Genomic DNA, 25,969 nt, shown 5'->3' with positions numbered 1-25,969 from the left:
TCACCAATTCACCGTCGACGACCTCCAAATCTACCCTAATCCGTTGAGCCTTGAGTGTTGTTAGGTCCTTATTGGAGCTCTTAGAGTCTAGCATTTCAACTCGAGGGTTTCTCGAGGCATCAACTAGAGTCGTGGCTCCTTGGTTTACGCAAGACTCGGCATTGCCTTCTAGTTGGCGACATGGCCATCATGCCGAAACACATCGTGTGTAGTCTTGACTTCGTATGTCCTCTCCAATTAACCTCATGTCATGATTGCCCACGTTAGGATTTCCGCGTCTACCCGTGTTATCCCCAGACTTATCGCGCCTCGATGGATTCTGTTCAGCGAACCGTTTCACGGGAAAAAAAATCTCAAAAGTTATACCTTCATGAAAGTGTGATGGCAGGTGCATATATATGACACGAGTGCAAGTTTGTGGCACCAAACACAATATGGATATGCTACTACATGCATTCACATGCACATGTTATTGGCCGGTCTATATGCACACGAACTCGTGGATCAAGACATTACCAAAATGAATAAGAAATACAATAAAAAATATATAAGCATATTTAATACCAAAATATTTCACTTGTGCAAAGAAAACTAGTTGAACATTTGGAAATGTCCAACTAGTGTCTATTTAAAGTTCCTTTTTAGTAGCACATAACTATGGTATCATTTAATCGTATTGTGATTTTATGCCCAATAACGGATGAGAGCGAGCTTGGAGGCCCCTCTAAAATAAGATAGATTTAAGCACAACAACCACACATCGTATTTGCGGAGACATCATTAGCAACGTCACATAGTCTAGGAGCATATGCACCATCGGCTTCGAGAAACCCGAGCCACGTCCTCTCTGTCTTCAACAACTCCGCAACCAATTTTGTTGTTGCCCAAGAGTCGATGGCCAATCTAGTCTAATCAAGTCACACTGTTTAGCGTTGCCCCCAACCATCGGAATCTACGTACGTCACTTTGTTCGTGCTCCCGCTGCTTACCCCCAACTTTCGGGCACCGTTCCCATCACATCATTTCTCCTAGACCAATCTTTTTGTTGGGTTGGTTTCCCATATGTTTTATGCATGTGCCACATGTAGGCTCTGCAAGGTCCATGCATGCCCAAATGGTATTTTCCCGCTACAAGTTGCACCGGTCACCTACGTGCCCTAACTTTTGCATGTGAACTCTAATACGGCCGGCTACGACGAGGGTTGGATATCTCTCGGGAAGAGATGACTTTTAAAAGTGCATGCAATATGAGTGTACACCCTCCAGCCTCGTGCTGTCCTCACTCCAAAACTTTGGGAGACGGTGTTTTCCCGCCTAAACTTTGGGATGTTTTTATTCTCTGAGACCAATTTTCCATCCCGGCTTGGTTTCTCCTAGCCCTCTGCATGTGATACATCACATGTACTTCCTGCATGGGAGATGCATGCAAAAATCTAACTTAGCAGCCAAAAGTTGCATCGTCCCACACACGCGCCCTAACTTTTGCATATGAACTCGTAGTAGAGCAACTCCGACAATGTTGGAAAGGTCTCAGAAAGCTAGGTATTATACGGGTGCATGCAATTAATATGAGTCTATATGTGTACTAGTGACTTATAGCACACATGTAATTATAGGCATGAAATGCCACTCCGGTCGAGGAAGATCTAGGAAAACTAGGGTGTATGTCTGGCGTCGAGTAGCTTTGGTTTTGATGGCCTTTACTTTTCATTGCCGCAACCCACCCGCCTCCACTAGGATTGATCCCGCGGCCAAATGCCTACTTCCACCATCGCGTATATCCCACCTTCACCAGCCTAAATGCATCCCTAACCGCTAGCGTATCTTCTTTGTTGTTGCGACATGTCCGTCTCCACCATCCTAACCGCCTCCCCTAACCCAATTGGCGTTGTTGCCTCGCCTCCGCCACCCCTATCCATCCATCTAGGCTTGGATGGCATTGATCTTCTCCCAATAGTGTGTCACCCTATATTTGAAACCCTAAGTTTTGAGGACATTGTTCCCATCATGGCAATTCTGTGAGTCCAATATTTCTTTCACGGTTGGTTCCCCCTGTTTTATGCATAGGCCACAACACACATACTCTTCGCATGGTCCATGCAAGCCCAACTTCATGTTTCCCGCCAAAAGTTGCATTGTGTGCCCTAACTTTCGCATGTGCACATCGATGATTAGAATGCACATAATATGGTCCCATGTGCACATCGATGATTAGAATGCACATAATATGGTGATCATGAATGACATGCGTGTTCACGGGCGTGGGAACAAGGGCTACAGAAGGAAGGTGGTACAAAAATAATATGGATGTCATGCTTCCTAGGACGCCGTTAATACCAAAGGAAGAAATTTGACTCCATCCACTTGGTTGGGAGGCAAAATAATGAATGCATTTTGTTTGCATGATCATTAGAATTATATTTAGAAAACTAAACTATTAGTAGTTAAGCTAGCTAAGAGCATCTCCATCAATCCCCCTAAAGGGCACCAAATGGTTTTGGAGGGCGCCAAACGCAAAATCTTTCTCAGCCCCTCTCCCGAAAGCCCGTTTTCATCCGACACATGCCATTTTTTCGTCGCCCGCAGGCCCCCAAGCCGCACCAAACCCAAGGGAGGCAAGCCGGGGACCGTGATGGAGCTGAAAAGATGGTATTCCAGCGGTATTGGCGAGTCAATGGAAAATCCTCCCTCCACAATTTCTTTTTCCCATATTTCCACCACTACCCCAATTACACGCCCCGTCTCGCCCCTCCCGCCGTTTATGGTACTGCTGGGGCAAAACAATGCTGAGATGAGCTTGGCGCTTAGATTTCCGTTTGCTTACTCATGATTTTAGTAAAGGTCTAAATGTATACCCTGTGCTCCTGTAGATTGATAATACAACTCGGTTTACACAGTTCTGTTTCAGATATGCAAGCTAGTGAATGGGGAAAAAAAGCTAAAAAATGCTATTCTGATTTGTCTTCTCATCCGAATTATTTATTTTCTTAGCTGAAACTTATGGAAATAGTTAAGTGAAAAAAAGTAGGTATACCAGCATTTGCTGTTCATGGATATTGGGCATATATTCAGCTCTAGCTGTTAATGTATGCACCGTTTAGGTTACTGCAATTGCCAGTCCTCTTATGTAACATGTGCGGTGATGCTAATTTCAGTCTTGTAGTGTCCTGCCTCCACGTGTGGATCTGAATGCTTGGTCTCGTCGCGAAGGCCCTTCCACGGCTACTCTGTCGTCGAAGTTCGGGTGTTCTTTGACATCAGCAACAAAGGTCAAAATTTTCTCTTTGGCAACCCTATGGTTTTGGGAGCTGATTACTGCTATTGGTGATTCAGTATTGTGCATTGTGATGCATGTAGTAGAACGTTTGGATATTCTGTGTAAGGTGTTGAGTGTTAGCATATCGGTATCATGCTTGATTTTGTATTTGCAGTGCTAATGCTTGCCCATTTTGTGCATAATATAGAGGCACTGGACCTGGGAGCTTCCTATATTTCCTAGTTCCTGTTTTAGTTTGATTTGAACTGTATGGTTGCCTGCCGTTGTTTTGGTCTGGAGCATGTCGACCTAACAATGTCTAGGTGTGGTTGGTTTTCTTTTGCCGAAGAATCAGCATGTATGTTTTGCGGTTCCGGTGATATGTATCCTTTTTTATATGCAGGTGTATTCCCAAACAGTGTGTCTTTTTTTTAATTGTGATTCAACAGAGTTAATGCTGCGTTATTATAAAGATGAATTCTGTTGTTACTGCTGAATCAATGCTTATTGGAAGATGATATTCTGGTTGTGAAATTGTTGGCTGACTTGGAAATTGCTGCAGGGCCGCCTTGAGCATGTGTATGTGAGGTTGAAGTGTTGCTTCTCCATGGTTGCAGCGATGAAGCAGGTGTTTTGCAGGTAACTTAAATGGCATGGGCTAGTCGTGTTATACACCTGGTGGGGTCCTGGACATTGGGAGTTGGGTAGCATTAGTCTATCTCCATTTGATTTTTCTGTTCACTTGGTAGGTAACTTTGGATCGTGTAATGTTATAGGCGCTGGAGGTCTGTGATTACTTGCAACTTTACAAGCAAGCAGGCAGGCAGGCAGTGGCCTCTTGTTGGTGTACATGGTAAAGGTGAGCTTGTGCTTCTTCCCATGGTGGTTTTGCTGTGTTTGGAATGTTAAACCTGGCCGGAGCTTGAGGTGTTTGTATTTAAAACGAGGTTTTTGTGTCTATATATAATGTTGGCTGGTTGGAATCTTTGGGGAGCTGATCGGTTCTTGATCTCCATAAGCTTGTGCGTGTGCTCTTTGGGAACTTGGTCTACGTAATATAGCAAGCAAGAAGGTTTGTTGTTCGCAGCTGATTATGATGGTTTGGACATGTGTTGGTCTGTCCGGCGTGGTCCGGCGTCTCTCCCTGGTAATGCTGCGAACTCCGTCGCCGGCGGTGCTGCTAGCGGTTTAATTTGTTTCCTCAATGATATAGGTGGTGTGTCTTGTGTGTGCTGCTATGAACCTGGTTACTAGTGTTGTAGTTGTGCTGCTGGAATCTTATCTTCTGGGACTTGATCATGTGTCAATGTTCAATAATTGCGAAAGCTCATTGAGGCAGGGGTTGCAGAATAACTGCACCTCACTGTTTTAACATTTGTAGAATGTAGAAAGTAGTACGTACTTGGTAAACCGATGCTGCATTTAATGCTAGCTGTATAACTGAACATTATAGTATTTCGTTTGGTCCTAGTACTTAGCATCTTTGCTGGGCAACTTGTGCTCAATTTCATGGGTTTTGTTTGCTGCTGCTTATAATGCAGTAGATGTATATGCACTACTATGTGCTCAGTTTTTCGATTTCGTTTGCTTCTTAGTGTGCAGTATTTGTTCTTATATGGTTATTACTGTTTGCTATGGACAGTAGTCGGAGGAGGTGGAGCGAAGCTGGGGTACAGGGAGGCGGCCTCTGAGGAGAAAACATGAGGAGGCACGGAATCCAGTCGAGTCCAGTCCAGCCCAGCCCATGCGGCAAGGGAGAGAAAAGAAGGCCTCCAAGTCAGTGAGAGCGAGAGAGGAAGCGGCGCTATTTTTTTTTTTGTTTTGTTTTTTCCGTTGTATAGCGAGCGAGGGCAGCATGGCTATCTGTTTGCGGGAGAGAAGAAAAAGAAAAGAGCGCAAAGTTCGGAGCGGATAGCCCGCTGTTTGCGATCGAACCAATTGAGACGAGAAAAAAGAAAAGAAAATGGAAGGGATTTATTTGGATTAGTTAAAGTATTCCGCGAGAAGGGGATGGAATCCGCTGTTATTGTTCGGCACGAGTCAAACAGCGGATGCATGAAAGCGACCGCGACGGATCCATCCGCGGCTGCTTCTGCTGTGCGACCCCGCACCCTGATTGCTGCATTAGCCACCGAGTCACATGCTGCTGCCTTTGGACTGATTGATTGATCCCCGGAATAGAATACAAAAGCCTCACGTCTCCACACGAAGAATGTTTTTGCTGTGCGTTTGAATTTTTGCCGACTCGATGGCCAGGATTAGCCCAAACTTCTGGAGGCTGATGCTCCCTCCTCACCATCCTCAGTCCAAGCCCTAGCTAGGCGCACTCCACTCCCAGTCCTTCTCCCACGCCGCCTCTTCCACCTCCGGCCGGCCGACGCCTCCGTTCAGCTCGCGCGCCGCCGCTTCCTCGTTGATTCTGCCACTTCCCCAAGTCGATCGAATCGATCGAGGCCCAACCATGGCTGCCGGCGAGTCATCCACTTGCCACATTGTCCCTACAAGAGACAGCAACATCTTCCGTCTCCGGGTAAGGCTCCCATCGTCCGAGGATGCCACCCCTGAAGTACTAGCGTCGAGCACGGTCGTTGCTGGATGCTCATTCCACACGTTTTACTGGCCTGCATGCACGAGATACAGCGACATGTTCGGTATCATCCCGACTGGCCCCGTTCTGAAAGCCGATACCAAGGTGTCCACACACATGGTTTTCCTCGACAAGACCGGCACACCGGCACCTTCCATCGGGACTGGGTTTCACGTCGATGGTGTGCTCTTCTTGTGCGCACCGAGAGAAGATCTCAAGTCCAACTGTGTTGTGGACAACCACTTCGTGGTGCTCTGCTCTGTGAACATTGAGCACCATTCAGATCCAGCGATCCCTCCGTGGGCACCTCCATCTTCATCAGCGGAGAATGAGCTCCCACATTTGGCTCATAATCTGGCCGTGCTGTGGGGTAAACAAGAACTCACTGACGTTTCCTTCGACGTTGGAGGGGAGAGCCTCGGTGCACATCGCGTGGTGCTCGCGACAGCCTCAGCAGTCTTTAGAGCGGAGCTGTACGGCCCCATGGCTGAAAGCAACATGGCATCTAGCATCACCATCCAAGATATGGAGGCCTCCACCTTCAGATCTATGCTCCATTACATATACCATGGTTCACTACCCGACGCTGGCAAGATAGTTGTTCCTTCCGCTGTCGCAGAATACCAGCATCTGCTTGTAGCTGCTGACAGGTACGCGGTGGAGAAGCTAAAGAAGATCTGCGAGGACAAGCTGTGTGCTGATGGTATCACGGTTGACAGTGTGGTTTCAATGTTGGAGCTGGCGGAGCAGCACGTCTGCTCCAAACTCAAGGCTAGGTGCTTCAGTTTCCTCGCCGACGGTGACAATTTCAAGGTGGTTGCGACATCTGGTGAGTACCTCCGTTTGATGCAGAGCTTTCCGAATCTCTTGGCTGAAGCACGCGATATGTTCAAGATACCACATGAAAAGCCGACCATCGTGGACCCTGGCTCTCACAAGAAAACTAGACTCTGTTAGGCACGACGACGCGATGGTGATACAAATAATGTAGGGTCGATGAATTGTACCCCGGTTGTCTGTTGTTCTTATGTTCCTGTTTAGCTTGCTCTTTCTAGTAACCTTGTGTATTTATTTGAAGCAATAAGAACTAACTGAATGAAAATTCTCCTATATGCGCTGTATGTTGCTACAATTATGTTCCATTGTCGTCGGTGTAAGTAGGAACAGTTCTTTATGATCTCAGTTTGTAGGCAAGCTTATAGTTCTCTTCTCCGTTTTAGTCAGAAACTGTTATTTTTAAACATTCAATAGATGTTAGTTTGGCTGTTGATGCCACGTGACAACACAACCAGTTTCTGGGCAAAATTCCTATAGAACTTGTATCATTCTCAAAGGATTTTCAAAAGGATACTAGGACTGCTCTAGCTCATTGAAAGAACAGTCCTTACAATATGTTGAGACCCGAGACTTCTCTATTTGCAGATATCCTAAAATTAAGAAATAGTGTTCTATCTCTTTATCAACACATAAAAATTGCAATATCTTGTTACAGAAATAGTATAGCAATGAGGGTATCTACGGCGAACTATTTCATCTGCAGTTAAATTTCACTTTAAGCATCAATTAATCTAATCCAGTCACTCCATGAGACAAAACAAGCTGGTCCATGCTGCGCAAATGCTGCTGCAAGAATATTTGACTTTTCATGGAAAATTTACACCCGGACAATCTACGCCACCCTGCTTTCTTATACTTTATTTGATATATGCATAATGACAACCTTATGCTTAGCATCTTTAGATGTAACTCGTAGTTGCTTTTGGAAAAAAGCACCAATTCTATCAAATCAGACAAATCAAATCTAAAAGCAACTGGATTCACTCCAGATCACTCTCATAACCATGTGCTTTATCTCCATCTTTCATTACTGAACTTTCAGATGTTTGGTTATTTGCTTAGTTAACCTAACACATACACAAGCACTCTAGATAAAACCTAGGCTTCTTTTCTTCTTGAACTCCAGTACATTGCTGTTCATGTTCCTACTTTATTTATTTATTTCAAGTTGGTTGAAATTATGGCGTTGCCTACTCTCCAGCAGTTCCAGATCTGTATTATTCTAGAACCACTATCCTAGGTTTACCAGGACAGGTTTCTCCGAGCTAAAATCAAAGCCAGGAATCAAGCTGACAAATCATTCTTTAATCGCCTAATCTCCACTTCCCAAATCAGCCATTGGTTCCATATGTTTGTTTTGATGTACTAATCAAGGAAAGTTCTGGACAAGAAGCACGAGAGCCGGTTTGGTGCCTTGTGGGGAAGCTGCCATCTGGTGTCGCTGATGAAGATTGTAGGAGTATTCTAGTACACAATTGGGCTGTGATCTGGCATCGTTTGGTGCCCCATCATTGTACTAGTTGAATGCCCGTGCTTCGCCACGGCTCCTTACCTTATACACATAATAAATATTTAAGTACGCAAAAACCACATAGTGTTTCACAAAATTCGGTGTAATATGTATAACATGCAAGGACATACATATTATCTCTCATTTATTAAAAGCCATTCTCCCTTGAGATGGCTAAGGTATTCACACGCATCATTAGGAATGTTATCATCAACTTCATGTGAGTGGTACTTGAGCACATGTATCAAAAGCTTCTTTCTCAACTCGTAGCTATCTTGCACAAGCAATATATGATGTAGAATTAATTTTTTCCATAAAAACGTAAGAATGTGAATATATAATACTCACGGGTGTAAATTGGATGAAAAAAAATTTATTTTACCATCCCACAAGAGCATAAAAGTGAAGACTAAGTAACCAAATAAGTTTCCACAAATAAATTGAATATAATTATCTTGGATATTAGGACGATAGTGAAGTAAATTGCTCATAATGATTACAAGAGGAAATCACCTGGGGATTTGTTGGTACTGGAATACTATGAGGGTATTTACATACCTAGAAATAAATTTTGGAACTCTAACCAAGTTGTGCTATTTCAAGAAATAAATTTCAAATACTATGTAATTTCAATTGGTACATCTCTTCGATAGAGGTCGAAAAATGGGTCTAAAACAGATACATGACACTCAAGTTTGTCGATGGCGAACACGATGAAGTTAACAATTAATGCGTGTGACAAATAAATCTGCAAATGGTGATCATTAAAACACATCAATAATATTAAGAATGGACAATGACTTATCCTAATATATACAGGTTGCGGGAGGAGATAACTTCGGGGCCTATGGTGCTGGCTTATTTTGAAATATGACCATCTATTTCTATATTGTCCATCACCTGCAGAAGCGTAACATTTGTAGAAATTAATTGTAAATATTGTTATCTAGAAACATGCATTTAAAAAATATAATCACCTTGGTTGATTGTGTAATAATCGATGAGTTATTTGTCTCTTTTTTTTGAAACATAAAGGCCCTGAAGGACCAGGAGCTGTATTAAATCCACGCAGTTACAGACCAGATTACATAAAGGGTCTCTGAAAAACACGAAATAACAGAGAAGCCCTCGTACTTTGCAAGCAGGACCCTAGGTAAGAAAGCAAAAAAACGATCGGGTCTTTGATCTGCGCCGGAGAAAGGACACCGCCATCGACCGCTTCCAACGCCGCCGGGGAGCAAGCCACTTGGGGCATCGGGAGCAGGAGTTGTTAATGACGAGCCGGAAAGCCTCCCTGTGGAGGAAGAGAACCTGGAGAAGGGCCGCCTTTCGGCCATAAGATGCAGGGCAGGGCGAAGACGCCGGCATGAGTCCCCTGTTGGAGAGCAGGCTAACCGCCGTTTGAACGACGGTGAAGATGAAGCACACTCAGCTCCGAGGTTGATGCAGGTACGGCACCGTCTCCAGTGCATAACAGCAACACCACCGTTGTCCTCTCTCTCGCCTCCATGGCCGACCGAGAGGAGCCGCATCAGTGCTCTGCTTGCACCAGAAGCGGCGCAGATAAGACCACCCATCAAGCAGCGGCGCAGATATCTAGTCCCGCCGGACATGCGGCTGCCAAGCAGCGGCGGCTGGAAGATGCCAAGCAGTGCCGAAGCTGGGCATGGACCAATGGAGGGACGGCATCAAGGCCCGGCGGGCTCAACTCACCGCCGAGGAGCGGGCAATATATCAAAAGCTTCTTTCTCAACTCGTAGCTATCTTGCACAAGCAATATATGATGTAGAATTAATTTTTTCCATAAAAACGTAAGAATGTGAATATATAATACTCACGGGTGTAAATTGGATGAAAAAAAAATTATTTTACCATCCCACAAGAGCATAAAAGTGAAGACTAAGTAACCAAATAAGTTTCCACAAATAAATTGAATATAATTATCTTGGATATTAGGACGATAGTGAAGTAAATTGCTCATAATGATTACAAGAGGAAATCACCTGGGGATTTGTTGGTACTGGAATACTATGAGGGTATTTACATACCTAGAAATAAATTTTGGAACTCTAACCAAGTTGTGCTATTTCAAGAAATAAATTTCAAATACTATGTAATTTCAATTGGTACATCTCTTCTGATAGAGGTCGAAAAATGGGTCTAAAACAGATACATGACACTCAAGTTTGTCGATGGCGAACACGATGAAGTTAACAATTAATGCGTGTGACAAATAAATCTGCAAATGGTGATCATTAAAACACATCAATAATATTAAGAATGGACAATGACTTATCCTAATATATACAGGTTGCGGGAGGAGATAACTCGGGGCCTATGGTGCTGGCTTATTTTGAAATATGACCATCTATTTCTATATTGTCCATCACTCTGCAGAAGCGTAACATTTATAGAAATTAATTGTAAATATTGTTATCTAGAAACATGCATTTAAAAAATATAATCACCTTGGTTGATTGTGTAATAATCGATGAGTTATTTGTCTCTTTTTTTTGAAACATAAAGGCCCTGAAGGACCAGGAGCTGTATTAAATCCACGCAGTTACAGACCAGATTACATAAAGGGTCTCTGAAAAACACGAAATAACGAGAGAAGCCCTCGTACTTTGCAAGCAGGACCCTAGGTAAGAAAGCAAAAAAACGATCGGGTCTTTGATCTGCGCCGGAGAAAGGACACCGCCATCGACCGCTTCCAACGCCGCCGGGGAGCAAGCCACTTGGGGCATCGGGAGCAGGAGTTGTTAATGACGAGCCGTAAAGCCTCCGTGTGGAGGAAGAGAACCTGGAGAAGGGCCGCCTTTCGGCCATAAGATGCAGGGCAGGGCGAAGACGCCGGCATGAGTCCCCTGTTGGAGAGCAGGCTAACCGCCATTTGAACGACGGTGAAGATGAAGCACACTCAGCTCCGAGGTTGATGCGGTACGGCACCGTCTCCGAGTGCATAACAGACAACACCACCGTTGTCCTCTCTCTCGCCTCCATGGCCGACCGAGAGGAGCCGCATCGGTGCTCTGCTTGCACCGAAGCGGCGCAGATAAGACCACCCATCAAGCAGCGGCGCGGATATCTAGTCCCGCCGGACATGCGGCTGCCAAGCAGCGGCGGCTGGAAGATGCCAAGCAGTGCCGAAGCTGGGCATGGACCAATGGAGGGACGGCATCAAGGCCCGGCGGGCTCAACTCACCGCCGAGGAGCGGGCGGATCCGACATGGGCGGCCAACAACAACGACGCCTGGTGGGCGACGTACTTCAAGGCCAAGTACGACGTCGAGATGCACAGCACCACTGGCCTCATCGGCGGGCCCAACAGCTGGAACAAGGACGGTCGCGCCCTGTTCTGGGGCGTTCCGGGGCGCACCCTCGAGAATGTCATCCGCGGCATCCGCAGCGGCGCTCCAAGGTTGGAGACGCCGCCGTCACCGCCACCGTCTCCTCGAGGAGGACCACCGCAATGGCAGCCGAGGAGGACGACGTACTCGTCCTCCTCGAACTCTTCTTCCTCAGGACCGGCCCGATCGACGCTGTCCTCGTCGTACCGCTCGGCGCCCTACAGCGTCCCCAAACGCGAGGTGAAGGAGGAGCCGGCGACGCCCGTCAACACGAGGCGTGGTGGCAGCGGCAGCCGGCGGCAGCAAGAGAGGCGCGGCGGCACCGTCCTCATCCCGAAGCCGGAGGTGAAGGAGGAGCCGGAGGAAGCGGCGCAGGCGGTGCTACTGGCGGAGTACGAGCGGCAGCAGTGGCTCATTGCCAGCAGCGACGACCCCGAGGACTGCCCAGGGCTGCGGGCGGCATGCTTGGCGTCGATGAACGACAAGGACGCCTGGAGGGGCGACCTCGACATGGCGATCTCCATGTCCATCCGCGACTCCGGCAAGGAGCTCGTGGACCTCACCGACGACGGCGAGGCAGGACCAAGCGGCTTGGTGAAGGACGAGCCCGTCGACAAGCGCGTCACGTAGGAGGTCGTCACCGACGATATGTACAACTTCCACCAGTACTACGATGCCTCCGGCCGCCGCAAGTACTTCTAGATTAGGTTTAATTTAAATTTAGTCAAATTTCGTTAGAATCTATGTAAGTTTGGACAAATCTAATCGAATCTCGCTTAAGTTTAAAATTTCCGAAATTTTGTTTGGGGGAGCGACATCCCCAAACACATCACGAACGAAACACGTCCCCCAAACGCTCAATCCGACGCATTTTGGAGGACGGTTTGGGGGACACGACTGAAGATGCTCTTAGTGCACCGGCGAGCGATGTACAGGAGGTGCTCTACGACGAGAAGATCCGGCCACCCAGCGAGGACGATGATGCAGTACGCCGAGAATCACTCCTTGAAGCGTGCGCAAAGCGCGTACTAAGCTGCAACGCAAGAGCTTTGCCGCCGCCAGGGCGACGGCGAGCGCGACGAGGTGCTTAATTTGCTTCTGCTGCATTTCCTCCCACGTGGCCAAATACGAAGGAAGATGCGTAGTATGGACTCTGGAGGATTATGAGGAGCACGAAGGCGTTAACTACTCCCTCTTCGATGGGAAGTCCATGCATTTGGCGAGGAGGACAAAGGTAGTATAACCCCTATTCCAACTCCTCGTCCGTCTCCTCAGTTGGTTTGTTAAGATAAGACGATAAGTGGAGCATAAGTAGTTGAGAATAATAAGGGAATATGTGAAGCAATCTTCTCGGTTTGACCGTGAGATCTATTTGGACAGGATAACTTTGAGGATAAAACATGTATGCGGTGTCAGTTTTGTAGTTAGGTGAAAGTGTGACACCAGTCATTCACATGTTCCACTTTAATAGTAGGAGACGTGGGGGTATTATTGTCCATTCTGAAAATGTGACACCAGGCATTCACCAGTTTGCTCTTAATAGTAGAGATAATACTACAAGGTTCACATGTATAATAATAATACTCCTATTTGGGGTGCATGTATGTGGACATATGAGCTGCCCATGGTAGCTGAATACTTGTTTCTAGGTTGTTGCACCTTGGAGGGTTCCTGGATGGGAGCAGGAGTGCCTGAATTTCTTGCAGGTAAGCTGGCATACCTCACCATCCTCAGTCCAAACCCTAGCCGCACTCAAGTCCCACGCCGCCTCTTCCACCTCCGGCCGGCCGACGCCTCCGTTCCGCCGCGAAACTCCCTTCAAAATTCCTTGATATCCCTAATTTCCCACGAGCAAGTGCAGTGCAGACGACACATCCGCTCGCGCGCCGCTGCTTCCTCGTTGATTCTGCCACTTCCCCAAGTCGAATCGATCGAGGCCCAACCATGGCTGCCGGCGAGTCATCCGCTTGCCACATTGTCCCTACAAGAGACAGCAACATCTTCCGTCTCCGGGTAAGGCTCCCGTCGTCCGAGGATGTCCGCACTAAACTACAGTCGAGCACGCTCGTTGCTGGATGCAGATTCCATACGTTTTACTGGCCTGCACGCACGAGCTCCAGCGACAAGTTCCGTATCTTCCCGAGTGGCCCCGTTCTGAAAGCCGCTACCAAGGTGTCCACACACATGGTTTTGCTCGACAAGACCGGCACACCGGCACCTTCCATCGGGACTGGGTTTCACGTCGATGGTATTTTTGTGTTGTGCGCACCGAGAGAAGATGTCAAGGCCACTTCGTGGTGCTCTGCTCTGTGAACATTGAGCACCATTCAGATCCAGCGATCCCTCCATCACTCCATGGGCACCTCCGTCTTCATCAACGGAGAATGAGCTCCCAGATTTGGGCCATAATCTGGCCGTGCTGTGGGGTAAACAAGAACTCACTGACGTTTCCTTCGACGTTGGAGGGGAGAGCCTCGGTGCACATCGCCTGGTGCTCGCGGCCGCCTCAGCAGTCTTTAGAGCGGAGCTGTACGGCCCCATGGCTGAAAGCAGCATGACATCTATCGCCGTCCAAGATATGGAGGCCTCGACCTTCAGATCTATGCTCCATTACATATACCATGGTTCACTACCCGACGCTGGCAAGATAGCTATTCCTTCCGCTGTGGCAGAATACCAGCATCTGCTTGTAGCTGCTGACAGGTACGCGGTGGAGAGGCTAAAGAAGATCTGTGAGGACAAGCTATGTGCTGATGGCATCACGGTTGAAAGTGTGGTTTCAATGTTGGAGCTGGCGGAGCAGCACGTGTGCTCCAAACTCAAGGCTAGGTGCTTCAGTTTCCTCGCCGACGGTGACAATTTCAAGGTGGTTGCGACATCTGGTGAGTACCTCCGTTTGATGCAGAGCTTTCCGAATCTCTTGGCTGAAGCACGCGATATGTTCAAGATACCACATGAAAAGCCGACCATCATGGACCCTGGCTCTCACAAGAAAATTAGACTCTGTTAGGCATGACGACACGATGGTGATACAAATAATGTAGGGTCGATGAATTGTACCCCGGTCGTCTGTTGTTCTTATGTTCCTGTTTAGCTTGCTCTTTCTAGTAACCTTGTCTATTTATTTGAAGCAACAAGAAGTAACTGAATGAAAATTCTCCTATATACGCTGTATGTTGCTACAATTATGTTCCATTGACGTGTTATATCAGTGCAAGTAGGAACAGTTCTTTATGATCTCAGTACGTAGGCAAGCTTATAGTCCTCTTCTCCGTTAAGTCAGAAATTGTTATTTTTAAAAATTCAATAGATGTTAGTTTGGCTGTTGATGCCACGTGACAACACAACCAGTTTCTGGGCAAATTCCTATAGAACTTGTATCATTCTGAAAGGATTTTCAAAAGGATACTAGGATTGCTCTAGCTCATTGAAAGAACAGTCCTTACAATATGTCAAGGCCCGAGACTTCTCTATTTTCATATAGTGTTCTATCTCTTTATCAACACATAAAAATTGCAATATCTCGTTACAGAAATAGTATAGCAATGAGGGTATCTACGACCAACTATTTCATCTGCACTTAAATTTCACTTTAAACATCAACTAATCAGACAAAACAAGCTGCAGGTTCATGGTGCGAAAGTGGTCCTGCAAGAATATTTGACTTTTCATGGAAAATTTACACCCGGACAATCTATGCCGCCTGCTTTCTTATACTTTATTTGATATATGCAGGATGACAACCTTATGCTTAGCATCTTTAGATGTAACTCGTAGTTGCTTTTGGAGAAGCACCAATTCTCCTATCAAATTAGACAAATTAAATCTAAAAGCAACTGGATTCACTCCAGATCACTCTCATAACCATGTGCTTTATCTCCATCTTTCATTACTGAACTTTCAGATGTTTGGTTATTTGCTTAGTTAACCTAACACATACACAAGCACTCTAGGTAAAACCTAGGCTTCTTTTCTTCTTGAACTCCAGTACATTGCTGTTCATGTTCCTACTTTATTTATTTATTTCAAGTTGGTTGAAAGGATGGCCTTGCCTACTCTCCAGCAGTTCCAGATCTGTATTATTCTAGAACCACTATCCTAGGTTTACCAGGACAGGTTTCTCCTAGCTAAAGTCAAAGCCAGGAATCAAGCTGACAATACATTCTTTAATCGCCTAATCTCCACTTCCCAAATCAGCTATTGGTTCCATATGTTTGTTTTGATGTACTAATCAAGGAAGTCTCTGGACAAGAAGCACGAGAGCAGGTTTGGTGCCTTGTGGGGGATGCTGCCATCTGGTGGAGCTGATGAAGACTGGAGGAGTAATCTAGTACACAATTGGGCTGTGATCTGGCATCGTTTGGTGCCCCAGCAATGTATAATACTGCAAGGTTCACATGTATAATAATAATACTCCTATTTGGGATGCATGTATGTGGACATATGAGCTGCCCATGGTAGCTGAATACTGTTCCTAGGTTGTTGCACCTTGGAGGGTTCCTGGATGCGAGCAGGAGTGCCCGAATTTCTTGCAGGTAAGCCGGTATACCTCACCATTGCCTTTGCTTGTCTCTCTGGGACAGCAGAGTTGTGCTTATGCAAATTGGATGGATGAGATTTGGTTTGTATGGTCACACGTAGAAGGTGCTGTAGAGAAATGTTGCTGATGATACAGGGCAGGATGCCATGATCCACATGGGGTTCACTGCTGGGTTGCACACTATCTGAAAAACCTGTTGCTTACTGCTTATTATTGTAACTGTGGTGACATTACACTGGTTTTTTTCCCCCTGTAAAACCACAGATTCTTGTACTTGGTGAATGCCAATACCGTTGTTCATTTGTGTCCTCACCAGAAATTATTTGCCAGGGTTCTTTCAACATTGTGATATGTACAGAGAGGATGTGCCTACCAGCATCATTATTTTCGCCTTTTCCCTTGAGTATTGAACCAAAAATACACAAAAAGACATCACAAGGTAGTTAGAGAGGGTGGGGCTGATGCTAGGCAGGAGGATGGTGAGGTGCTGTCAGTTGACGCTAACTCGAGAAGCAATCTTCCGCTGCTGTGCTGCATCATTCGACCGTTGTGCAAGAAAACTATAGCAGCTGCCAAATGCCAACTCGACGAATCAGCAGCGGAAGGAGAAGAAGCGCAGTCCCAATCATCATACGCCTAATAATACCAAGAACCTGTGTGGCGAACGAAATGGACGTGCCTGGGCCTTGCGACTTCTCATGTTTCTTCTTGCTTGTCGTTTGTTCAGTGTCTTTCTCGCATAAACCTTGCAATTAATCCTTGGTGTTGGTTAGGCTTCTCCCCACAAATTATGACACCCGCGAGAATTTTGTAACCACAGCAGTACATAATTGCGTGTAAGAAAATGGCATAAACTGTCAGACTTTCATTTCTTTTAGGATCCCGAACTGCCAGTTTGAATCATTAACGGATTCATATACAATCATATGTTTTTTGCGGAGAGAAAATGCACCATGAATATGCTTTATCTATTCTTAGGGGATGATGTGCGGTGATCCAAAGCGGCACACGATAGCATATGCTCTTTGGTGAGAAATGGTGTTCTCATTGCCAATAGTTAAAACAACCTGAAAAATGTCCAGAGATGTTCATGACCATCTTCCATGTGCACATGTTAATTTTCGTCAAGAAAAGAAAAGTTTTTTTTTGGCCTGCTTAAAATACAAATCAGATGATTTCGAAAATTGCTTTTTATACACCTGGTTTATCCAGGAAACACCACATATCTTTTCTTCATGAAACATTTCAAACACTCGAGGAAGCATAAGCATGTATGTTCAATGTTTTTACTATTTATCCTAGGAGCAAATGCACAAGTGAGCCAAAACGCCATCCCCGATGATGCGTGTTGCATCTACTGCTTCTCAAAAAGCAATGAGGAAACCCGCACGGTCAGTAATATCAAAATTCATGGTATATATACAAACAGAAGGGGGAAGATCAATGGAAAACTCCAGTGCTGGCAAGACTCTTAGGCCACTAGATCTGGCCTATTAGGAGACCAAATGGGCCAACAACAAATCAACTCAGTGCACGGCATGTCTCATAATACCATGAGAGTTAGAGATGGATTTGGGGGAGCGGGTGTGGCTTTTCATTGGGAAACAAAGAAATTGATCAAGACTGCCATTGACCGTGGCATATATAAGGCAGTGAAGGTGAAAGGTCCAAGTGGAAGGGCAAGGGATTGGCCCTTGACTCATCGCATCCGTGACGCTTCCAGAACTTGAGTTGCTAAAGTCATTTACTCAACCATACAAAAACAATACTGTGGGGTGTGATGTGAAGGGTCTCCTGAGGTGGAGGGTTGCACGTACAGAAATCAGTTAGGGGTGATCATCGGATTTCAATCGGACGGATATGTATAAATGGAGTGACGTGGATGCACCAGGTTTGAGCTTGCAAACATTAAATGATTCTTAGTGTGGATGAACTTTATAGATATTATAGATTGACGAAGAGAATTAAGAAGACACATGGCCTTATCATTGCAGCAAACTGGAAATTCAGACTGAATTACACAGCCGAGATCACACCTTACATAGGGCTTTGAGATATAGGAGTATCATATTACAATTAAATTCATAACAAAGTTTAGATCCTGAATATGCAGGTAAACCCTACCTAGTCAAACAAAAAATGTCAAGTTCCTCCTCCTACTAAAGAAACAGAACTGAACTCTAGGCGTCAGAATTCTTTGTCAGGCCGAACCAGAAACGGAAGTGTGGCCTCTTTGTTCATCTGTAAGAAGGAAGCTCTCCTCCAGGAAGATCCCAATTGTCATGTCCATCGTCGTCGGTGGCTCCCTCCTTCGGTTGCTGCTCCTCATCAAATGGATATGGACCCCTGAAGCGCCTGCGAGAACAGGACTAGCACCACTTAGGAGGAACAAATACTATAGTTAAGATGAATTTTGAGGTGCTTTTGCATCACCAAGTATAACTGTATCTTTGAGCGTATGGAACTAGGACACCCCTTGCACACTACATAATTCATTATTATAAACTCTCAGTGTATTGACAACACACATTGTTACCATGAATCATGAGTAGCACATACGACAGACACACCTTAAGCGTGCAATTCATCGCAATCCTATATGCAGGCTATGTAACCGTGAGTCAGAAACGGCCCAGCATCTCCTTGCTGAATGTTCTTTTGATGATGGAATTTGGAGCCGTACCACCACTAAACTGCGTACCTCATTTGACACTGCATATGGCTGTAAATGCTAGCCTGAGTCATGATGAAAAGAAGAAATGCGAATCAGCTACTATCCTCACTTGGTGGATGCTCTATAAAGAGCAAAATGAGCGGGTATTCAGCAACATGGCGAGCTCGCTGCACGAAGTGTTTGGACGAACTCTAGGCAGATGCGGGCACCACGTGGCTCAAAGATCGGCTACAAGAAGGAGAAATCACGTAGCCAAACAGTGTGAAAACATAGTGCTTTATACAGACTTTCTTGCTCTTTTATCTGTGATTTATTATTGCTTCCACTAGTTGTACTCCCTCCATACCGGATTAGAAGGCAAACTTATGTTCAGAAGAGAAACCGATTTGTTAGACAATTAGCGGAATTAAGTCCCACAATTATTGTAGCCCGTGGGGCTGGATTCCTATATTCACTCCAGGCCTTTCCTTTCCTTCCCCTATAATTTCTCTTGACGTTTGCATGTCGTGTGAATGGTGCGCTGCATGCAATGTGAAAAGAAATTGTTTCAACCGGGATCCTTCTCCTTCCCCCGATTTGTCCGTTCCTATAAAACGACCATCTTATGAAGCATGTTCTATCGGAGGACGGAGAAGGACGACACTACTGGCGAGGGAATAGAATGACCATCTTGGGAGAGGGAGAAGGTCGAGCCTGATCTCAGTGCATGGATGGAAGAGGAGTCGGTGGTGGCCAAGAAGAGAAGGAAGAAGAAGAGATGATCCTGTCCGAGAAGAGGAAGGAACAAGAGGAGATGGTGGCCGATAATAGCCATCTTATGAAACGACCATCTTATGAAGCATGTTCTATCGGAGGATGGAGAAGGACAACACTACGGGCAAGGGAATAGAATGGCCATCTTGGGAGAGGGAGAAGGTCGAGCCTGATCCCAGTGCATGGATGGAAGAGGAGTCGGTGGTGGCCAAGAAGAGGAAGGAAGAAGAAGAGCTGATCCTATCCGAGAAGAGGAAGGAACAAGAGGAGATGGTGGTGGCCGATAATAGCAAGGAGGAAGAGGAGATGACCATGGCTGAGAAGAAGAGGAGATGGTGCCGGCCAAGAAGAGAAAGGTGTCGAAGGAGCCTACCATGGAAGAAAAAAGCATGGCAAGATGGACGCACTTCTACCTCTACCCGTGCCCTCAATATACCACTAAACAGTGTGAAAGATGCATATTCCCTCCCATATGCAACAAGTGTGGCATCGTCGGGGACATAAGCGTGTTTCGTTGTTGGGGATGTCAACTTTCGATTCCGAAAAACTTACGCCATTGCGATGCTTGTGGAAAAGCAATTGTGACTCAGAAGTATCGGTGCAAGGATTGTGCAACCAAGTATGGGGTGACAAAGTGTGGCGTATGTTTCGTTTGTGGTCACAGCCCAGGCGATGTCATTGTCAATGATGAAGTTGTGCCCGAGACCGAGGAGAGATATGGGAATATTTGTGTTGAAGCACTAGTGGTTGTACGAATGTCTACATGATGAATGAAATTGTTCAAGATGAAATTTGTTTGTTTTTCCCTGCCGCGGTACAATGTATTTGCAAAGTCCATGACACACGTAATGTTTGAAAACCATATTTTTGCAAAGTCCATTGCATACATAAAACTTGAAAAGTGAAACAACACATTGTCACGTACAAGTGCTTATTGAGAATTAAGCCATGCAATGGCCGCATCCACAAACTCCTTTTCCACCTTCACCCGAACCGGCAACTTTCCTTGTCTCTAATAAATTGATCCCATGTGTTTAATTACCTCTCACATACAATCTTGGTGGCTCAAAAAAATTCTATTTAGCTTCTAATGTTCATACTAAGTGATTCCTCTACCTTGGTAAAAATTTCTAGGAGTTTCGCATCTTTTGTTGAAACATGGCTTGGATGAAAGAAAACCAACAAATATCTAAAATATTCATGTCAGGAGAGTTAGGAGGTTGAAAAACCATCCTAAATATCCCAATTACCTTTAGCGCTTTGGCAACCACAACAGGATCATCAAGTGACATGGGTCTTGGTATTGTTTTGCTGAATATAAATAGTGCTCCATCTATCACTTAGAGGCCACTTGTTCTTGATCATGAGTTTACTATATGAAATGGTTTGATCATTCACATGCATATTCTTACAAACATATTTACCTTGCAGATTGAGGGGGACTTATGAGCTCAAGCCAATGGATAAAGTTGGTAAATCTGATAGCCTCGAGTATTTGGTGAAGTACGTGCTACCGACAATCAAGAACAAGTGGTCTCTAAGTGATAGATGGAGCACTATTTATATTCAGCAAGACAATGCCAAGACCCATGTCACTTGTGATGATCCTGTTGTGGTTGCCGAAGAGGCTAAAGGTAATTGGGACATTAGTATGGTTTTTCAACCTCCTAACTCTCCTGACATGAATATTTTAGATCTTGGTTGGTTTTGTTCCATCCAAGCCATGTTTCAACAAAAAATGCCAAAACTCTCCCATAAATTGTTACCAAGGTAGAGGAATCACTTAGGGAGTATGAACATGAGAAGCTAAATAGAATTTTCTTGAGGCACCAAAATTGTATGCGAGAGGTAATTAAACACAAAGGATCAATTTAATACGACCTCCCTCACATGAAGAAAAAGGCTCTTGAGAGACAAGGAAAGCTGTCGGTTAGGGTGAAGGTGGAAAAGGAGTTTGTGGATGTGGCCATTGCATTGCTTAATTCTCAATGAACACTTGTACGTGACAATGTGTTGTTTGGTTTTTCAAATTTTATGTATGCAATGGACTTTGCAAGAATATGTTGTTCAAACATTACGTGTGTCATGGACTTTGCAAATACATTGTACCACGGCAAAGAAAAACACACAAATTTCATCTTGAACAATTGCATTCATCGTGTAGACATTCGTACAACCACTAGTGCTTCAACACAAATATTCCCATATCTCTCCTCGGTTCGGGCACAACTTCATTATCGATAATGACATCGCCTGGGCTGCGACCACAAACGAAACATCACCACACTGTGGCACCCCGTACTTGGTTGCACAATCCTTGCACCAATACTTCTGAGTCACGATTGCTTTTCCACAAGCATCGCAATGGCGAAAGTCTTTCGGAACCGTAGTTGACATCCCTAACAACGAAACACGCTTATGTCCCCGACGACGCCACACTTGTTGCATATGGGAGGGAATATGCATCTTTCACACGTTGAGTGGTACATTGAGGGCACGGGCAGAGCTAGAAGTACATCCATCTTGCCATGCTTTTCCTCCACGGCCGGCTCCTCTGACACCTTTATCTTCTTGGCCGGCACCATCTCCTCTTCTTCCTTTTTCTTCTCAGCCATGGTCATCTCCTCTTCCTCTTTGCTATTATCGGCCACCACCATCTCCTCTTGTTCTTTTCTCTTCTCGGACAAGATCATCCCTTATTCTTCCTTCCTCTTCTTGGCCACTACCGACTCCTCTTCCATCCATGCACTGAGATCGGGCTCGACCTTCTCCCTCTCCCAAGATGGCCATTCTATTCCCTCTCCCTCGCTAGTAGTGTCGTCCTTCTCCATCTCCTCCGATAGAACATCCTTAATAAGATGGTCGTTTTATAGGAACGGTCAAATCGGGGGAAGGAGAAGGATCCCGGTTGAAACAATTTTTATTTTCACATTGCATGCAGCGCACCATTCACACGACATGCAAACGTCAAGAAAAACTATAAAGGAAGAAAAGAATAGGCCAGGAGTGAATATAGGCCTAACAAATTGGTTTCTCTTCTAAACGGAAGTTTTTTGCCTTCTAATCCGGTATGGAGGGAGTACTCCTTTTCAAAATTTATTGCAGCACAGTAGTAGCTCTTTAGTTCCTTTCTCTTTTAATTCCCTTGACAATTCCTATGACTTTCTTTTCTTCTTATATCAGTGAAAAAGCAACATCTTGCTGCATTTTCGTAAAAAAAGAAGAAGACAGACACGCACATGAATAATTTGACATTCACAATTACTTTCATTTGTAACTCGTTTGATATCCACACGAAACAATTCACTTGAACAATTTCATATACACGATCTCTTCCATTTGGAACTAGTTTGTACTAACATAGTACAGCTAGCACTAGTTAAATTTCTACTGTTAAATAATGAGTAGTGTTATCTGACATGATCCGCATTTAGCAGTCCAATGTGGCATGAATTTCCTGCTTAATTTCGATGCAACATCGTGTTCATATGTGGATGCAATCAGCCACCAAAGTCTTATATTACGTTGCTTAAATGTTACATAATCAATGGCACAACAGAAAAAAAATCATGTATTCATGTGATTTGTAGCACCTAAAATGGGTAAGCGAACGGAGCAAAGAGGAGTCAGGGCCAACTAAGTGGGGAGAGCAAAATGAAAGAGATCGAAATTGCTCATCAGCGTAAGCAGGATCACGGGATCAGGCAAGCGATCGAATCGAGCAGGGGGACGCACCTCCGGCTTAACCTCCAGGCGGCGTCGCGGGACTTGCGCTTGCGCTTGTCCCGCGCGTCCTCGTGCCTCCGCCGCCGCCTGACCTCGTGCATGACGCCGGAGCGCGCCACCTCCCGCGTGAACCGCCGCAGGAGCTCTCCAGCATCCACGTCCTCTTCGCCCGCGTCCGCCTTCGCGTTGTGGTACTTGGGGTTGGCCGCCGGCGTCCACGGCGAGGCGGGGGCGGAGACGGAGAGGGAGAGGGCGGCTGCAGGAGGCGATCCCCGCGGGAAGAAGGCGACTGAGGTTCGGTGTCCCCCGTGGAGGAGAGGAGGGGTTGCCGGCGCTGAGAAGAAGGCTTGTGCGGCGGCCGCGGTGGCCATGGTGGCGCGCGCCGGCGACGGACGGGGACGGGGTGGTGGGCTTTGGGGTTTCGGCCGGATCGAGGGCAGCCAGAAAGCCAGATACTACTAGAAATGGGCCTATAAGTTGGACCTCCGGCTACACCAAATTTCTGTGGGCCTGTGAAAGTAAATTGGACCAGCCCACAAGGGGACTTTTTTTGGCGCCTTCTTGTTACTGCTGTGTGCGCTGTGAAGCTTGTTCTTAAAAAAAAAGTGCGATGTGAAGCTTCTGTGGAGATGCTAAGGAATGGACCTTCTTCCTCATTGAGTCACTTTCTCATGAGAATTTTACTAAAGGTCGTGGTTACACTTTGGGCAGTTGGAGTGCAAGGCGAAAAGCGATACATCATGAGATATTTGAGAGCCTATCAATCTATGGGTTTATTGCAAGCTACCTTGTTGAATTGGACATTGCATTGCTAAGCGAGCACGTCATCAGGGGGATGCCACGCCATCGACTGTTACCTGGATCTCGCCTCAAGATAATTTTACTAAGGTTAATGTTGATGACGCGGTCTCCAAACAAAGTATCGGAGGATTATTGCAGTTGTACGTAGGAATGGCCCGGGCCAGTTTCTTGGAGCATCGGTTCTTGCAGTACTGATTCTGATCCCGCTACACTAAAAGCAATTGCATGCCTTGAGGGTTTATCGCTTGCTGTTGATTTACATGTCCAACACCCTTACATTGCTTCAGATTGTTTGGATGTAATCAATGCCATTAGAGATTCAAATAGATGCAACTATTACTTGGTCCTGGGTGAGATCGATCAATGTCGCTCTGAGGTCCAAGATTCCAGGTTCAGCCATGAGAGGAGATGTTTTAAACTCATGCTCACAATCTAGCTCGCTCTACTATTTCCTTAGACCTTGGCCGTAATGTCTGGCTTCTAAACTCGCCTGATACTTTTATTGTACCTTCGATGATTGAATAATAAAAGGGGACGTTTATCCTTAAAAAAAAGTTGTAACGACAGAATATGGTGTTGTATGTTCCTGCAACCATTAAAAAAATAGTAGGGGCATCCAGTGAACAATATGAAATGAGAGATGATTGTACCGGTGCATTAAGTGAAGGTTATTCAGCAATCATAGGAGAGATTCACATTCTATCCTCCCTAGTTGCATTGGTATTGTGCTTCTTCGCAGAGGCTTTGTCCTCCATGCTAGTGTTTAACTAATGTAGGAGCTGCCGGTAGATTTAAAAAAGTACTTCCTCCGTTCTTGTACATATACAAGTCCACAAAATCATATTTTAGATACCAAGAAAATAAAAAGCAAGTGATAAATAGCGTAATTATTTATGTTGGAATGCTCTCGTGTTCTGTGCTAATTAAACATATTGCATGTGGTGGGTATTTCTCTATACACAGAATCAATGTAAACTTCAACACCACTGTGTACTAACACGTGGATCGTTGCTAGTGTCGAAAGGAAACATATACGGAAACATATATGGAGGAAATAGATTAAGCACTTGACAAGAGTCTCGATCCAATGCCTGATCCAATGCTTAGAATTTCAGAAGTGGGAAATGCTGTAGAAAATCAATGCACGAGGACATCAATCCTTTTTACGTGAAAAACCTCTCAACTTGGGAAGAAAAACTACGGGTCAAAGCCACCTAAATCTTCTTCCACTATAATCAAATGGGGATGCAACAAATTATTCTCTAGAGAGCACTCGAGAATCTCAAACATCAAGATACAAGCAGATCTTTGATGCCAACAACAAGATTCGGGGCAAAAGAGCTAGAGATTGGAGTAATCTCGCCAAAGATAGTGGAACAACAGCTTGAAGGAGACCTGTGGGCTAATCCCAACGCTTGATTTAGTTTATTTCTTCAATTTTCTCTTTCTCTTCTTTTTTGGCCTTTCTTCTCCAATGGACGCTATCTGATTTTCGTCACTCCACCTAGTAGAGGTTGAATGGAGACTTAACATCCCTCTTCCCTCATGTGCAATATTCAAAATGACACTTGGACATAACCCTAATGGGTAGTGGATTCTTGCACCTGTCTGGACCGTCTGAAAAGTTTTAATAGGCCATCTCCTTACAACCCACATGAAAAGAATATCCAACACCAACTTGAGAGTAGGGATTGTAACGAGGATGCTCACTTAGTTGGTACAAACTCTATATCGCATCCTTTTGGTCACCAAGTGTGGTTGAACCACCAGATGTCCAGATTGTGTACCCTATATGGTTGTTTGAATCTTTATTCCCCCTTTAAGATAAAATTTCCCCAGGAGGCCAATCTAAGTCGGGCCGGAAGAGGAGAAGACATGCGACGGCTGCCACTTGGTAACAATATATACCAACCAAAGATTTCACTACAAAATGAT

The 25,969-nt window shown here is 45.3% G+C and overlaps 3 protein-coding genes and 1 pseudogene across 3 annotated transcripts; 3 read left to right on the top strand and 1 right to left on the bottom strand.

Annotated features, from left to right (window-relative positions):
- The first annotated feature begins 2,632 nt into the window (after positions 1–2,632).
- LOC124655185 lies at positions 2,633–4,960 on the top strand. The gene is made up of 5 exons (XM_047194129.1): positions 2,633–2,764; positions 3,156–3,269; positions 3,819–3,895; positions 4,033–4,115; positions 4,899–4,960. Exons 1-5 carry the CDS (start codon positions 2,633–2,635, stop codon positions 4,958–4,960), a joined length of 468 nt encoding a protein of 155 aa, XP_047050085.1.
- A 757-nt stretch (positions 4,961–5,717) lies between these two features.
- On the top strand, positions 5,718–6,849 carry LOC124655174 (BTB/POZ and MATH domain-containing protein 3-like). Its single transcript, XM_047194121.1, has one exon. The coding sequence runs from the start codon at positions 5,718–5,720 to the stop codon at positions 6,798–6,800; it is 1,083 nt and encodes a 360-aa protein (XP_047050077.1). The 3' UTR covers positions 6,801–6,849.
- Positions 6,850–13,484: 6,635 nt separating this feature from the next.
- LOC124655162 lies at positions 13,485–14,679 on the top strand (annotated as a pseudogene).
- Positions 14,680–18,186: 3,507 nt separating this feature from the next.
- LOC124683197 (30S ribosomal protein S21, chloroplastic-like) lies at positions 18,187–23,604 on the bottom strand. The gene is made up of 2 exons (XM_047217758.1): positions 23,243–23,604; positions 18,187–18,435 (listed from the first exon to the last, which is right to left on the bottom strand). The coding sequence occupies exons 1-2, from the start codon at positions 23,602–23,604 to the stop codon at positions 18,318–18,320; spliced, it is 480 nt and encodes a 159-aa protein (XP_047073714.1). The 3' UTR covers positions 18,187–18,317.
- Between the last annotated feature and the right edge of the window lie 2,365 nt (positions 23,605–25,969).

The sequence above is a fragment of the Lolium rigidum genome, chromosome 1 (genome assembly GCF_022539505.1).
Source record: "Lolium rigidum isolate FL_2022 chromosome 1, APGP_CSIRO_Lrig_0.1, whole genome shotgun sequence".
NCBI lineage: Eukaryota > Viridiplantae > Streptophyta > Magnoliopsida > Poales > Poaceae > Lolium > Lolium rigidum.
Note: the sequence above shows the minus strand (reverse complement) of the source record. Positions and strands in the feature narration are given on the sequence as shown.

What these genes read in the sequence shown, in the direction of transcription:
- LOC124655185 (XM_047194129.1), top strand. Translation starts at nt 2,633, where the DNA reads ATGGAGCTGAAAAGATGGTATTCCAGCGGTATTGGCGAGTCAATGGAA. An exon ending in ATGAAGCAGGTGTTTTGCAG is followed by an intron (nt 3,896 to 4,032) that starts GTAACTTAAATG and finishes GTAATGTTATAG; the next exon opens with GCGCTGGAGGTCTGTGATTA. An exon ending in TGTTGGTGTACATGGTAAAG is followed by an intron (nt 4,116 to 4,898) that starts GTGAGCTTGTGC and finishes TGCTATGGACAG; the next exon opens with TAGTCGGAGGAGGTGGAGCG.
- LOC124655174 (XM_047194121.1), top strand. Translation starts at nt 5,718, where the DNA reads ATGGCTGCCGGCGAGTCATCCACTTGCCACATTGTCCCTACAAGAGAC.
- LOC124683197 (XM_047217758.1), bottom strand. Translation starts at nt 23,604, where the DNA reads ATGGCCACCGCGGCCGCCGCACAAGCCTTCTTCTCAGCGCCGGCAACC. An exon ending in GCCTGGAGGTTAAGCCGGAG is followed by an intron (nt 18,436 to 23,242) that starts GTGCGTCCCCCT and finishes CTGTTCTCGCAG; the next exon opens with GCGCTTCAGGGGTCCATATC.